General features: G+C 35.7%; 1 protein-coding gene across 3 annotated transcripts in view; it reads right to left on the bottom strand.

Annotated features, from left to right (window-relative positions):
• Positions 1 to 15227, bottom strand: part of MYOF (myoferlin) — a 65495-nt gene that overhangs the window by 19378 nt on the left and 30890 nt on the right. For all 3 annotated transcript variants that reach the window (XR_007906798.1, XM_051800522.1, XM_051800521.1), the window contains 13 exons: positions 15049 to 15226; positions 14213 to 14337; positions 13593 to 13699; positions 11807 to 11999; positions 10640 to 10795; positions 9519 to 9650; positions 8050 to 8213; positions 6221 to 6335; positions 5996 to 6101; positions 3902 to 4044; positions 3425 to 3598; positions 2100 to 2211; positions 628 to 705 (listed from right to left, as the gene is read on the bottom strand). Coding sequence is in view for 2 of the 3 variants with exons in the window: in XM_051800522.1 (XP_051656482.1) it covers positions 628 to 705; positions 2100 to 2211; positions 3425 to 3598; positions 3902 to 4044; positions 5996 to 6101; positions 6221 to 6335; positions 8050 to 8213; positions 9519 to 9650; positions 10640 to 10795; positions 11807 to 11999; positions 13593 to 13699; positions 14213 to 14337; positions 15049 to 15226 (1783 nt within the window). In the remaining variant the exon portion in view is untranslated. The remainder of the gene's footprint in view (positions 1 to 627; positions 706 to 2099; positions 2212 to 3424; positions 3599 to 3901; positions 4045 to 5995; positions 6102 to 6220; positions 6336 to 8049; positions 8214 to 9518; positions 9651 to 10639; positions 10796 to 11806; positions 12000 to 13592; positions 13700 to 14212; positions 14338 to 15048; position 15227) is intronic.

Raw genomic sequence — 15227 nt, forward strand, 5'->3', positions numbered from 1 at the left:
TTCACAGTGAAATTTTAATTTTAATTTGCAAAAATTGAATCTTTGATAAATCTGGGTATTAGCCTGACTACAAAGATGTCAAATGGATACAATACCATTGGAATACCTAAGAGCTGGAAATAAAAAGGCAAGCAGTACACATTTATAAATGAAAAAAAGCTATGCTTTTTAGTAAGGCACAGTGTAGTTCTTCTACAAGTTCATCTCCATAATGAATTCATATAAAAAAACCTGAACACTATATAAAAAAAACTTGGTGATGTGACAGCCATCCAGCTTTCTCCATCCTTGCTTTTATGCAAGCTTCCTGCACAAAAAAACTGCATGTAGACTTTGGTTAGAAGAAGAAACTAAGGCAAGAGGAAGGGACTGGTCATGGGAAATTCAGACCTTATTTGAAATCCCATTCTCTTACTGAGTATTCATTGGGAGCAACAGGTACTGCACACATAGAACACTGCATTTTTGGCTGCTTCTGGGGTAGTACTAACCAATCTGAGATCATACCTAACAAATCTGAGACTTTTTTTACAGTGCAGTTTTAGTAGCTAGGACCTACACACAAACCTTAAGATGTTCTACAGCTAAATCAATTTACTGGTTCATGGCAAAAGCATTTTTCCATACCTGAAAAATTGTCTTTGTCTAAAGCCATGAGGTTTCTTGCCTGGTAGACGTAACAGCGAAGGTGGTAAGTATATACTCCTGTATCAAATAAATAAAAACAGTTCAAGTGCATTATACAGGCTTCATTTCTGTAATGAAGATATTTTGAGTTTATTCAAATGCCTTTCACATTTTAACGCAAGAACTGTAGTAACATTTTTGGTTTTCTTGTGACAGGTATATTAATACCTCAGTTAGCACCTGAGAACATTTGTTCCAACACAAAGCAGAAATGAAAAAGCCCACTAATGCTATTTGGGCTTTTTTCGCCATATGATCATCTAAAAATCCTTGTATTCAAAAACTCCTGTTTGAAACAGCATGACAATCTAGCTCATCCAAAGAGAATCAATAACTGGGCATTCCTGTGCTTAATTTAAATATTCACTACAGCACCTCCAGGGACCTGAGTGTTTCACATTTTTAGCTCTCCGCTCTAGAAAATTATCCCAATTGCAACTGTGTCTCTTGAACTAAAAGATTAAAAAAAAAACAACAACAAAACACTGCAGGTAAGGTGGAATAACTTTAAAAGAAGATGTGAGAGTTTCCCAAACCCAGGACAGCATGTGGTGCAGTTACTACAGCCTTTCTTTAAAAGATATCAGCTCTAACCCATTCAGCCCTTGAAAAAATCTGAGCCACTCATAGCCTCATTGAGCTGAAACCTCTGAACTCTGGCAGGAGAAGGTGTCATTTTCCTCCAACTGTGGTCTTTATTAAAAAGAAACTGCAATAATTTTCCTCAGGTTCTAAAAGATTTAAGATTTAGGCATCCATTCCCAGCAGGGAAATCAAGTTCTGCAGAGTCCAAAGAAAGACAAGTGTTCCAGTCAGAGCTCCTCAAAAAGGATTTTAAATTTCAGGATTGGCCTCTCTTCCTGTTAACTAGCACTGGTGGCTCCCATCTCAGTGTCCCTGCTTTTGTGAATCACATTACAGTGATTACAAGGCATTTAAAACCAATCCAGGTTGGCAAAGTTACAGTTTTGTTCACTTTGCCAACTCAACTACATGGTACTGCTTCCTCTGGGTCAGGCATTGTCTGACCCTGCACTGAGCTGGTTAAGTGAGCTAAAACAACAAAAAACTGACTGTATATACATCATCTCTGTTGCATTAGCTCCCTGCATTGTCATGGAGGGACCCCAATGCTAAAGATGCATCATTTAAGACAGCGTAAATTCAGGTGCTGCAATAGTTAGCTTTAGAATTCCTGTCCCATACAGGTTTTAAAAATGGCTGTGACAGTGAACTAAAACATCAAAATGACTAACTGTAATTTTTATTTTAATAACCTAATTAGGGCCCAATCAGGGATCTGATAGTCATTTTAACAGAAGGTATATAAAGCTAGATGCAAAACGTAAAGAATTATGAAACCGGGGAGAAACAGATATGGTTTTTCAGAAAGGAATTGTTAAAGAACCTACTGTCAAAGTGGCAGGAAACAAGAGGTGTATTGGCACCAAACACCTTTGTAGCTGAGTCTTTGGTTTTGTCAGAACTCTTTCCTTCTCCATCATCAACACTGGTGTCTGCTCCCTGAAGTTATATATAGAAAAAAGTTATTGAGTATTTACAAACATAGAAGGAATCTGAGAAAAGGGGACTCTGTGTGTGAATTTATGGGTTTCAGTCTCTCCTCCATAGCAAGGAGAAATTTACTTCTGTGAGTAAATGTACTTTAAGATGTTTACTCATGTCCAGAGGTCATTTCCTGTTGCCATTGAAGCTGTGCAGAAATCATATCCCACCATTTCATCTTACTTCCAGGATGTCTTATTTCTGGAGTTACACTAGCTACCTCTCAGTTCAGATTGAAGGAGAGGTTGCAGGTGTCCTGCACTGCACTGTTGCAGAGAACTGCTCTAAGGCTTTATCCAAGCAATAGCCCAGGAAGTACAGTCATAAGCAAAACTGATGCAGGAATTATTAAACTCTGTGAAACCAAATTAATTGGAAAAAGAAAATGCTCTCAGCGAATCCTTGGTCATCATTTGATGTAAAAAAGAGAAACAAACCAAGAAAAAAGTGCAAACTGTTGTTAATGCTATACAATCAGACTCAGAAGTCCTATATATTTTATAAAAACAAAGTAGCCTTCTCACATGATTTGCTACAATTTGTATTTTGATAAATAGAGCTTATCTGTGAAGTTGTGTAACCTGAAAACGCGAGGAATAATTACATTCTGGTCATCTATTTGTGACATGTGACATATGACATTCTGGCTTCTCCAACACTTGCTCTCCTTTCTTGTGTTTGGTTGTTTATACATGCAAATACCAATCAGGGGCAGCTGTTTCAGTGTCGGTTGTTTGTTGTGCTGATGTTAATATATCTAAATTATGTGCATGAAAATCTTGAGCTACCTTTTCACTTTACTTGTTTTTACTTAAAGAAGGCTTATTTAGTAATTTGGCCTTTTGCTCTAAATCTCATGTAATGCAGTAAAAAAAAAAATTTGAAAAATAAAGTAATAAAAACAATCAAAAGTAAATATAAAATATATAAATTATATATAATATCTAATATTTTCTACGCAATATAAAATATAAAAAAATACTAATACAAGAGTCTCTACTCCAACTTTAATGGTCCCTTTCAGACTTTAAATAATTTAAACAATATAAACTATATTAGTTTCTTAGTTACTTATCAGTCTAACAGTTTAACAATGACTGATACACATGTTTATTTACTGTGAATTAACAGTTTGACCTTTGAAAGACTTTTTTGATACTCTATCCCTTACCAAAGCACCTTCAAGTTTAAAGATAGCTGCAGCACCATGTGTCTCTGAGGGAGCCATTTTTCGTCTCCATCGTCTTCGACGGAAGGTGTCAGAACTGCGTTGCTTCCAGTGAAATTTCCAGCCAATCAAGGAAGCATATTCCCATCCTTCTTGATCTTCATATGATGACATTCCCTAGAGGACACAAATTCTTGTTATCCACAGTGTTGTATGACTGTAATGAAAAAAAGCAGCACTTGCTCTGGCAGGCCTAAAATTCCCCTTATAAACCAAAGCTAGTAACATCAATTTACAAAAGGATAAAGAAAAGGAATATAATGAAAAAATAAAAGGTTGTTCTAGATTTTCTTTTTGTTTGGTATTACATTTTTTCTTTACTCAGGAAATGAGAAATTCATGCAGATTTTTTTTTTTAAAAAAAGGAAACTCAGACTGTTACAATGTGCAAGTCCCTGACTGGATCTCTCCTTTGCTTACCCTTCCTGCTGTTACTGCTTCAGGTAAATCCCTCCTACGTCTCCGCACCAGTCTTCGCCGTCGATGTGTGTGGTACATTTTTTCTGCAGCAACCCATGACTTGGGCTTAGTGTCTGGAGGAATAGTAATTCCATATTCCCATCCTAAAACAGAATCGATTAGTTGGTATATTTTCAGAAATAGAAGCAAGATACAAAGAAGAAAAGCATGGGAAATAGAGTGTACCAGACTGTAAAGGATGAAGTTTTATCACACAAGACTATTCAGCATTGCAGAACCTAAATGTCCAATAGCCAGGGGGCAACTGACGACATTTTAATGATGCTAATATATGTGACAATAAAAATCTCAATATTAAAACAGATACAATATATTTCAAGTTCTTTTCTTCTCATTCTTGTTTTTTTTTCAGATGTTGATATCATATTTTCATACTTCACCACTGGAAAAACTCATCTTTAACTTTAAATAAGAGTTCTGTGCACTCTTGTAACTCCAGCAGATTGGCATTTAAAGGAAGACCAACTATACGAACTCTGATCATAAAACTTTAAGAATTGGTATTTTGACTATGTAATATAATTCATTTGCCAAATATCTAGGACTCAGACTTTAATTTAAAGTCATCTCATTAAAAGGTTACTGCAGACTCCTAACAGAGGTTCCGGTTAAGACAGATATCAATACACTAAGATAAAGAAAAAAATTTTTTTATCCTAATAGCTAGCTATTTCACTTATATTTAAAAGTAGTATCTATTTGAGAGTTTTCAGCTGTTTTAGAACAAATAAAAATTCATTATAGTTTTGCAAAATTCCGGGCTTTCCAGAATCTCCCAAGAGATTTTTGTTTTCATTATTCATTTTCAAACCACCAAACCAATCTCCTGTAAATTCTTTGCTACAATATATTGCCTTTTCCTATTGCTGTAGAATCCAAATTATGGTCTTATAAGGTTGTTTATATCACAACTTTCTAAGCTGGTAGCAGTTTTAATTTAGTGTAAGTAACAAGCATATGGAAGTCAAAGTAACACCAGGAAAATGGTGCACTTAGGATTTTCTAACCTCATCAGGATAGCAGTACATCTAATCTGAAAAACTCTGTCTAGGAGCACCAGACTCTTCACAAAAAGGCTTTCAAGTCTTTTTTCATTTCAGAATTGCCCAAGAATCAGTTGCACACTGTCTGTTTCATCCTGAGCAGTCCTGCATGTCTCTCTTCCCACACAAATTCAGTGCAGTTATTTTTCTCTCAGCAATATAGGAATCCTTCACACACGTGTGTGGTGTGTGACCAACACAAACAGGTTCCTCACTTCTTTTAGTCCCCAGACCTCCTGATTCACTTCTTAGCATTGTTTGGCAACTCATCACACGGCTAAAGGCTCGCAGGTAAATTATTCGAAAGATCCAAATCTAGTTTTGCCACATATTCTCAGTGCAATTACAGAGGTTTCATGTCTCAAGTTTTGGACTTCTCTAAAAAACCTCAGTTACTGCTACTTATCCATGTCTTATAGGCCCAATTGTAACCACTGGACTTCATTAAGATCGGACTTGCGAAAAATGTTCTGGAAACTTATTTAAAAAATAGGGTGGATTCTATTTCCAAGCCTGCTGTTTATACACACAGTTTCCCATATGAAACCTCTCATGTTAATAGACTGTTGTTTGCATTAACCTTCATTTTTTTAAGTTGTCAAAGTTTTTGGTTCAATATTGTCATCTGCTGCTGTAGTTAAGACTAACATACAGCTTCTTAGACTATGAGATTCTCTAGTAAGCACTTATAAATGCATTTATTATGTATCTTGTACAAAATAGCTTTTGATCTAAAAAAGACTCAATGAGAACGGTGAGTTTGATGGAACAGTGATTAAAATGGAAATAGAAACAGATGCAGACAGTGAACACTTTCTCAAGGTCATTTAGTCTGATTCCTTAAGCAACTGTTACCCAAATATTTCCTTGATACTTTTGCACAGGGCAACCACTGTCATGCCCAGGATATTGCCACAGTCTTGATGTACATAATCCTTCAGTATCAACAACAGATTTTCCTGATAATCAGCAAATAAACAGTAAATCTCACCATGCTCATCCACTGCTCGATTTAGATCAGATTTCCAAGCATCATCTTCCCACATCCATCCCAGAGGACATGTGAACTCGCGTGGGGGTGGAGTTTTTTCTCCATTCTTTTATGTAGGGAAAACATAACAGTTCTGTGCATTAATAGAGCAAATACACTGTGTAGCAAAGCATAGAACTCCTTCTCTTAAACCTTTATTTATCCAGTGAAAACTTTAAGCCTCACCACATCTGTGTAACTCTCTTCAGATGCTTTCCATTCCCCTCCAGGATAGCGACTCTCATTTTCATATACTTCGTCAGTAAACTCAGTATGACCAGCATCAGCTTCAGTCAACAAACTGCACATCCAAAATAAATGTAATAATAAATCAAAAATATTTTAGTTCCCTACAGAGAAACATATAGAGACAAAGCACAGAACATGCACACATGGTGGTATTCTGGATTTCCATCTATAAGAGGGACACCTATTTCCTTAGAATGTCTTTCTTAAACTGAAGCAACTCCAGTAGTAGTAAGCAATAAGAGGAACATTACCCATAAATATGAGTGACTAGCATGAGTATTTTAACTGTTGTGTTATTCAGGATCTGCTTTTAATACGTCCTCTTGAAAAAGAAAAAACAACATATATTTAAATGTAGGAAACCCCAGACTGTGTATGGCAGTTACACGTGTCTCTAAGGCGCACGCATCTACGCATGCACCAAAATTTGGCAATGTACGTAAATTTGTTTCCCTTTATGCTGTTGACAAGGCAAGCGATCAGTTGGTTAGTATTTTCTAATTTGCAAATAAAAGAAATGAGGGAACAGTAAATCAATCAAAAGCCTTTTGCTTTCCCTCAGTGCTTCACTGCAGTTCAGAACGCGCTGAAGTGTGTTCTACACTGCCATTTGCTGGCCAAATACAGCCAGGCAGATCTTCTCCCAGTAAAAGCAGATGCATGGCAAAACCATGCATTTCAACAGAAGGGGTTTTTCCATTATCTGAGAAAATATCTCCATGTTATTGCTTTTCTTCATGTCAGATTATTCACTGAAATAAAAGCTGTTAATTTAATATGAAAAAACCCCCATCCATTCATACTTATGAGAGATACAATTTTAAAATTAATCAAATAATAGCATACATTTTTCTTGCATGGTTATTCTACAGCAACAGTTCTGTATTTTTTTCACCATCATAACACAAGAATTTAAAATGGGGTGAATATTTTCTTTTAAAAAAGAAGAAAATAGTCTCTTTCTCATGCTGGTTTTTGTTTATGAAAAAAATAATGTACCCAGTCTGGCTTAAAGTGTGGCAACACAGCTGAACTGGCACAACTCCAAAGCTGAAAACCTTTGACAGAGAAAGACTGACCCTGTTAGAGCTGGCGGAGAACTGACACCTCATGAATTTGGTCTGCCAGGGGAGGAGCTGTCATATGGCACCACAACCTTAGAATCTGAAAACAACTCCTGCCTTGAGTCAGTCTGAGAAATTACCTACATCAGTTGTTGAATGATGGAACTTCTCAACACTTAATGAAATAAAGACAAAAAACCACCACACAAATGCTGTAATGGTATTGCTACAACACGAATCCAAGCTTTATACTGGGTGTCAGGGTTAAGCTTCTACCAAGGGAAGACCCAGAAATCCAAGGGTCTTGTGTCAAACAATCACAGCAGGATCTCTGAATCTCACAGAGACACACATAAACCTCACAGTAGCTTTCTAGGTATGAAATACTATTATTATCCCTTTTATAAAAATGAGGCACCGAGACCCAAAGAATAAGTAATGTAGCCATCAGGACATGGGGACCGCTAAACCATAAGCTGGTTCCTAGGAAATGGATGCATTCTTTCTGTTGCCTGTTTTATTTCACTTTTTAAAAAAGGTTATGTTAATTTTAGTGTTATTAACTAGCTTTGACTATTGGCTGTTTTTTTCAGTCATAGAATGTTGAACTTAAAATCTCCTCAGCGAAGAAAACATAGAGGAGTTTTTAGTCTAGACTAAAATGTCTTTATTGCTGCCCACATAGAATTAAAAAAATCTGACCTTCTTTCAGGATCAATCATCCATTCTCCTTCCCACTCCCAGCCCTTTGGGGGTAGGAAGTACTCTTTTTTCAGTTTGATTTTTCCTGTGACATCAGAAAACTTGTGGCGACCAACAAGTCCTGAGGTACCCCACTTTCCAAAAAGGAAAGCCTGATTTTCATACTGTGTGGGAAGAAAGTAAAAATCAAATTATTATTTAGGAATAATAAACAAATATTTCTGTAAATTTTACAAATGAATCATTCTGTTACACATTTCCTTTCTCTGAAATTAAGTACTCCCTTTCTCCATTACTCTGCAATGTAATCATTAATTTCTTTTTTTAATTTTCTTCTATGCTGCTTGGTAAAGCAAATCTTCTCAATTTATTGCCTCTCTACAACTACATTCGAGTTTCCTCAAAAGTAAAGCTCTGTTAAATAAAATATTGTTATATTATTCAAACAAGTTCCTTCTGTTCCTTAAATGCATGATTCTGTCATTCTTTTCCATCTCAAATCTCCTCCTATTTAAAATATCTTATTTTGTAACACGGAAAAGTGTTATCATAGTAGTTACCAGGGGCATGATTCTGATGTTAGCCCAGTTTATATAGTCTACTTCCCTTCCTGAGATTATTTGTAATTTATGATAGTCTTGAGTTTTCTGCTCTTATTCCTGTAAAATTGTTGGACTGCTGTATGAAGAGCAAAAAATGAGATATTCAATAGTACCTTAACCTCTATACTTAAAAAATGGCTTTGAACACCCATTGCTTCAAGCAACTTACTACAGCACTGCTAAATATTTAAGCATAACTGCAATGGTGACACCATTGTAAAAATGTCTTGTTTCATTAGCTATTTTACTGATATTGGATTATGTGCACCATTGGGTGATGTGACATATAAGAGACATCTGCCACTTACCATTACCATTCAAAATCTCTATTATATGCTGTGGGACTATTTCAATCATTTTTATTCTTACCTCTTACCTTTGAAATGTTATCATAACATAGCTTTTTGTCATCAAAATCTACTGGGTTTGACCAGTTTTCCTGTAGCAGTAAATTTTCCACTGCTACGAAAGAACCATTATTAAGCAAAACTACTTGCATTCAAGTATAATTTGTAGTAGTGAAGAAGCAATTAAAAGAAAAGGGTTATTCCCATGCCAAAACATAATGGTCTAGATCCCAATCTTAATTACACTGATAAAAATCTAAAATAAATGTCTTTGAAATCACTGGAGTTAACCAGATTTGTACCTGATTAACCAGTTCAGAATCTGGTCTGCTGAAGTTCGTCTGCTAGGCACAATGGACTTGATCATTAATTGCCTCGAATGGGGTCTACTTGTTTCATTATAATAAATACTACTCTACCTCTCTGTCCAGCATGCAAAGAAATTCAAAAGAGTTCCAATTGCATTGAATTCCTAATATTCATGTCCAAGTTTAAAGTAAGAAAGCAATGATGGACATACCATTTCAGCAAAAACACTGAATGTTCCCTCTGCAAAGCTATTAAACTTCTTTTCCACTGCACTGAGCCCAAGCCAAATGTTAATTCGCAACTCTGCAGGCATTTTGACATCTTTCGTCTTGTCCTGTGGGTACTGGCACACAAACAAAAATGTTATTCTTTGTTATGTTATGAAGGTATTGTAGATTTCAGTAAAACATATGCAATAACATAGAGATATGAGGAGTAATAATATGTGATTTATTTATCACTTCCTGTACTGCTTTTTCTCAAAAGCCAGTAATAAATATTCCAGGAAGGAAACATTCTTTAAATAATACCTGCCTAGGGCATGTAAAAACCAAACATAGTAACAGTAGTATCATCCCTGCTCCTCTATATTCTCTCCCAAGTTTTATTCAACAAGATTTTGACAATAACTTCATTGTTGATGTCTGAGTGTCTTGCCAGGAGACTCTGGAAAGGCAGAGGTTCGTCGGGATGGTTCACTACACACTGAATCAATGCATGATAAGGGGGCTTGCAAAGAACTGTGAAGGTACAGGCTTGTCTTCATTGAAGCATTATTCAGTGTAACTACTGCTACATTGACAAACTCTGTAAGTGCTATTGTTTTACAGTCAGATTGCTTTTTTTCAGGTTATGTTTATTTCAATTGAAGATAATATAAACTTAAATGGAGATATTCCTATTCAAGAGTAAGACACAATTCAGAGAGACATAAGTTCTGGGTGTAGACATGCTCTGTATCACTTGCAGAAAACCATCAAAAACTTTGAATGCGTTTTTGGAACTTCTCTGACTTACACTTATTATTCCCTCTGAAAGTCTACATGCATGTCCAACCCGGAAATACCAACAGTAACACTTTAAAAGTCCTGTCACAAGTTTGTGCTCTTTCAGAAAAGCCCCAGAGATCAAGGGCAATCTGGTTCTAACTGGTTTATGATGAATTTACAATTTCTGTGATATTTTGAAGAAGATACATGCAGTTGGCTTTTAATCTGTCCTGAGTTTAGATATTCCATTTTTCATAGTTTGTTTGCATGTTTCATGCTCATGTCTGAGGGCATCTCAGTTTAGGGAGTTAATTATTTCTTAAGAAGAAAAAAAAAAAAGTACCTTTAAAAAGATTGTTTGGGTCTTTCCACAGTATTTACCAGATGATTCAGGGCTCGTTGTGGAATACAGCACTTGGTGTGCAGGAACACGAGCATAGGCCAGTCTTTTCTCCCCTCGGATCATCCATATGATTACATCAGGCATACTGTTCTGTGGCTGCAGGTTATTTGTGGGGAAAGGAAAGATAAGAATAATAATTAATAGAACATTAAGTTAATTTAGTGCTTAGAAAACAGAAACATAAATTAGGATTTATGTCAAAGAATTTATCTCTAAGAATCAACAATTGCCATGAATTTATTATAAATAGAGGAAATTGCTTTACTAAGCAAGACAATTCTGAAAGAATCATAGAAGATACCACTGAGATTTTTGGAAGGCAAGTAAGTTCTATTAAAAAAACAGTTCTTATGTATTTTCTAAATATTTCTAGAGACATTTTGTATCTCAATCCTCTTATGACAACTATAGTGACTGATCCCAAATGGTAATGCACCTTATTGACCTGCTACCTATTTAAGTGCTTATGATGCTTCCATATTAAGGGTATATCATCACAAGACTTTTAGCAGAAGACATAAACCATCTAATATCTTTTTGCAGTTTGTGCACATCTTTTATGCTAGCTGCAAGTCTGCTCTTTTTTGTAATCAGTATCTTTTCAGAGCAGAAGCAACAAATCAAAAATTTCTACAATGTTGTGACAACCAGTTATGAGATAGCAGAGATGAAACCAGGAAATGTTGCTGAAAATTTAAAAAAACACAGAAACAAAGAGATTTAACTCTGTTAGAAGTTGATTTCTATGGCTAACAAGCTGTGGAAAGACAACAAATATCCTGCAGTCTCTGAACCAGTAATGTGACTTGCAATTCTGGAAGAAAGGAAAGAACAAAATACAATCATTTTAAACAGAATAGAGTCTATTCCATAAATCACAGAGTGTTCATTACCCAACACACATTCTCAGTGAAGACAGGTAGCATACAAGAACATTATGTTTAAGTAAATCTTAGTTACAGAGGGGAACATGTTTACTTCCACAGCATATAAAATTTCTTTCCTAAGGAGAGTGGATATTGCTTGATCAGCAGTGAACTTTACAACTATTTGTGTTAGAGAGGTATTGCTAAACTAACTGAATCACCAGTACTGTGTAGCACTAACCTCTTCACTGAGTTGCAGTAATTTATCCAACCAGTCCTCAATTTCTGTCAGAGTGGCTTTCACATCAGTAGCTTCATTTCTCATCCTTGCTGCTGCTTCTCCAATCTGTTTGAGAGACTTGAGGCGCAGTTTTTCTATCTGAGTGTCAAGGACTGTAATATTAGATTTGCCTTCTATGAGGGGAAATGGTTTACTGAAAAGAGAATATTAATTATGGTTAATAACCTTAGTGGATTTTATTTAGCCACACACTGAATACAGCCGTGCAAACAGAGGCAAGAGATTGAGTGCCACTTTTTCCTGCTATTAAAAACCACGGGAAGAGTGCTATAGCATTTATTTCTGCAGAGATTTCCACCTGACAAAGTGTTTACAGCAAGAGAAATGGTGTACTTAAATATACAAACACCAAGGTAGAACAGCTTGATGTGTATGCTTTAATGTAATTGCTGCTAACCAAATCAAGCAAAATCCATTTCCCTGTATATTCACATTAAAAAAATTATTGTCTCAGAATGTACATCTCAAAAATGAAATCAGTGCCTTCAGACTAACATTAGGATTTTTTCCTTCAATGGAAATTGTAAATTCTCAGAAACTCAATATACAAATACAGCTCTTGTCTATGACTATCTAACCCTCTGGTATGAAAACATCAAAGAACTCTAAAAAAAATCCATGACATAGAGCTTCTGAGTCACTAGAGGGCAGAGTAACTACTCAATGGAACCAAGAAATCATAGAACCATAGAATATCCTGAGCTGGAAGGGACCCACAAGGATCATTGGGTCTGCGGTCTGCACAGGACAACCCCAAAAAATCACACCATGAGTCTCAGAGTATCACAGTAAAAACAAGGAGAAATTAGCTTTTTTGAGTTGGAGGAAGTTTGAGGAAAAGGCAGCTTCTCAAAGACCAATGACTGTATCCCTTTAACAGAGTTCACCAGGAGGTCTTTAATATGATCCTTTAGAAAAAGTGTAAAAATTTTCGAAGACACTGTCTAGTTTGAAAGGACTGACTCTTCTTTGACCTACTTTTAATGACATGCTATGCACTTCTGAGGGTTTTGATTCTATAAAACCTTGATACTGACTATAGTGTCTTCCACTGCACTTAGTTCTACTAATTTGAATGCAAGTGCTATCTGCCCTGAGTGCAAGTACTTAGGCATAAATCAAATGTACCCGATCAGAAATTCCAGAAAGTAACCTCATTTTAGGTTTAAGTAGTGCACTGAAAACTCTCTCAAACTCTTAACTCATTTAAACTTTAGCACAAGAAGGAAAAATCTTCTGTGAATTCAACTTAGTCAAAAATACAATCTTTATGACCCTTAGTCTTCCACAGCTTTTGACTTTTTGTTCTGGGTTTACCAGTAAATCATAGAATTTCTTCCCTCTTCAGTTTCAGATACAACATTAAAACATGGGTAAAACAAAGGTACATGAGGAATTTTAAAGAAGGCAAAATGGTAGAAAGATAGCAGAGCGACCTAATTTCCCATTTTTAGATTTTTTTCAAGAGATACTGTTTTATCACTGTTAGTAATAAAACTATCCTGAGATAAAGGGGAATTACAAAACTAGATGGATTACTTCACTGGCAATATTCATGATGTTTTACTACTTTCAGAGACTTTTGGAATTCCAGTTCTTAGGTCAGTTCATAGGGATAGTCAGTTTTATAGTCCTTAGAATTTGTTTTCTGACTTAGTAAAGGCAATAGCAAAGATTCTGAGCAGGCCTAGAATGATAACATAAGAGATAAAAAGGGTACTTTTACCTTATATCTTCTGTAAGTTCATCAATCAGCTTCAACCACATCTCAGCTAATCGGTTTTCAGAAATTTTAGCCTGCATTCCTGATTTTAAGGTGGCTAAATTGGATTGCTGAGGAATTTAAAAGAAAAGGATTTGCACTTATAAACTTCCATTGTGGTTTATGGTCAATAGGACTTTTAAGACTTTGATCTTATTTATTTCTCTGTGTAAAGACCAAATCAAAAAAAGACTTAGATGTTCAAACTTGATTCGTATTTAACAGAACTAACCTGATGTTCTTCCTCACTGTAACAATATATGATATTGCACCTAGCTTATAAAACAAATAACAATTCCACAGACTTAACATGCCACTAACACCGAGGACTCTTCCTTCCCCTGGGAATTCCCCGCAGATTCAATCAGGAGTGTACTGAGCCTTGCCAAAATGCAGACCTATGATTAACAGTGCCATTTGTTACACTGAGCTGTGTTTAATTTTGAATCAGAAAAAAGGAGGTAAAGCGTCAGAAAACTGTTCCATAATTTGCTCAAAATGTCACTTTTTGATTATATGTCTAAACGAAAAAAAAAGTAAACATGAAAAGCATAGCAGCAAAAGGAAGATTTTAAGTGTCTTACCAGTCTTTCAGCCATGTTTAGGAGTACATTCACGGCGTCTAATCTATGACTTATGTCCTCCCAAAAGGAAGTCAGTGTTACAACTGGCTTTGTGTTTGCCCATGGCAAGTAGTAATAATAATTACCTGGTGTGAAACATTTGAATGTTAGATTTGGAATTCATGGCAGGAGTATAATATTGTACATTGTTGCTATATTTATTTCATTTATGTACTACAAATCATTTAAGGACATGCAAGCTAGTCCAAATTCATCAAAGGATTTATTTTCAAGCCACGGTAGTGTCTGTTGAATGGAAAACTTTTACAAATAAAATATTCAAATAATTATTTTCCAGATTAAGTCTGATTACTTCTTTTAATACAAATGGAAGAAATACTCCTCTTGGTAGTTAATTAAAAAAAAATTATAGCAAAATATATTTTCCTGTGATATAGCTAGGTTGGTTTTTTTTCTGGGCTGCAAGATGCATGGCTTAAAAACAAGTTATTATTTTATTCTAAATAAGAATATTCAAAGGGTGTTTTCCCTATTTAACCCCTAGATACCTGTAAAATAATGTGATTTTTTTTCCTTGCAAATTTTCCTGTGCACATCTAGGACATAGTAAAAAGATTTCACTGAATTCTGTCAAAACCTCATTAATAACCCCAGCAGGCTTTGCAGCATGCATTCCATAAATGCAACTTCATCTCAAGAGCTGTGAAAAGCCACACGCTCTGTCATATTTTCAGTAAGTGTGCAGTGCAGTCAGGGTTGACATTCCAAAGCTATAAAACAGCATCTCAAACCCAGAATTTTAGAGTCTTTCATCCCCATACTGGCAGCATCCTTACCATCAAAAACAGCACTACTGTACTGAGTTGTTGATGCCAAAGGTTTACAGGTGGTATCAAACTTATTGCCGTAGTTACCAATGCTAACTTCGAACTGAATGGGCTCTCCAGTGTCTTGCAGCATGGTAGCAGAATGAAACACAGCAGCCAAGCAGAACTTCCGTCTGCGCTGGTATTTC

The sequence above is a fragment of the Manacus candei genome, unplaced genomic scaffold (genome assembly GCF_025592945.1).
Source record: "Manacus candei isolate 608988 ecotype Guabito, Panama unplaced genomic scaffold, ASM2559294v1 h1tg000050l, whole genome shotgun sequence".
Classification (NCBI taxonomy): Eukaryota; Metazoa; Chordata; class Aves; order Passeriformes; family Pipridae; genus Manacus; species Manacus candei.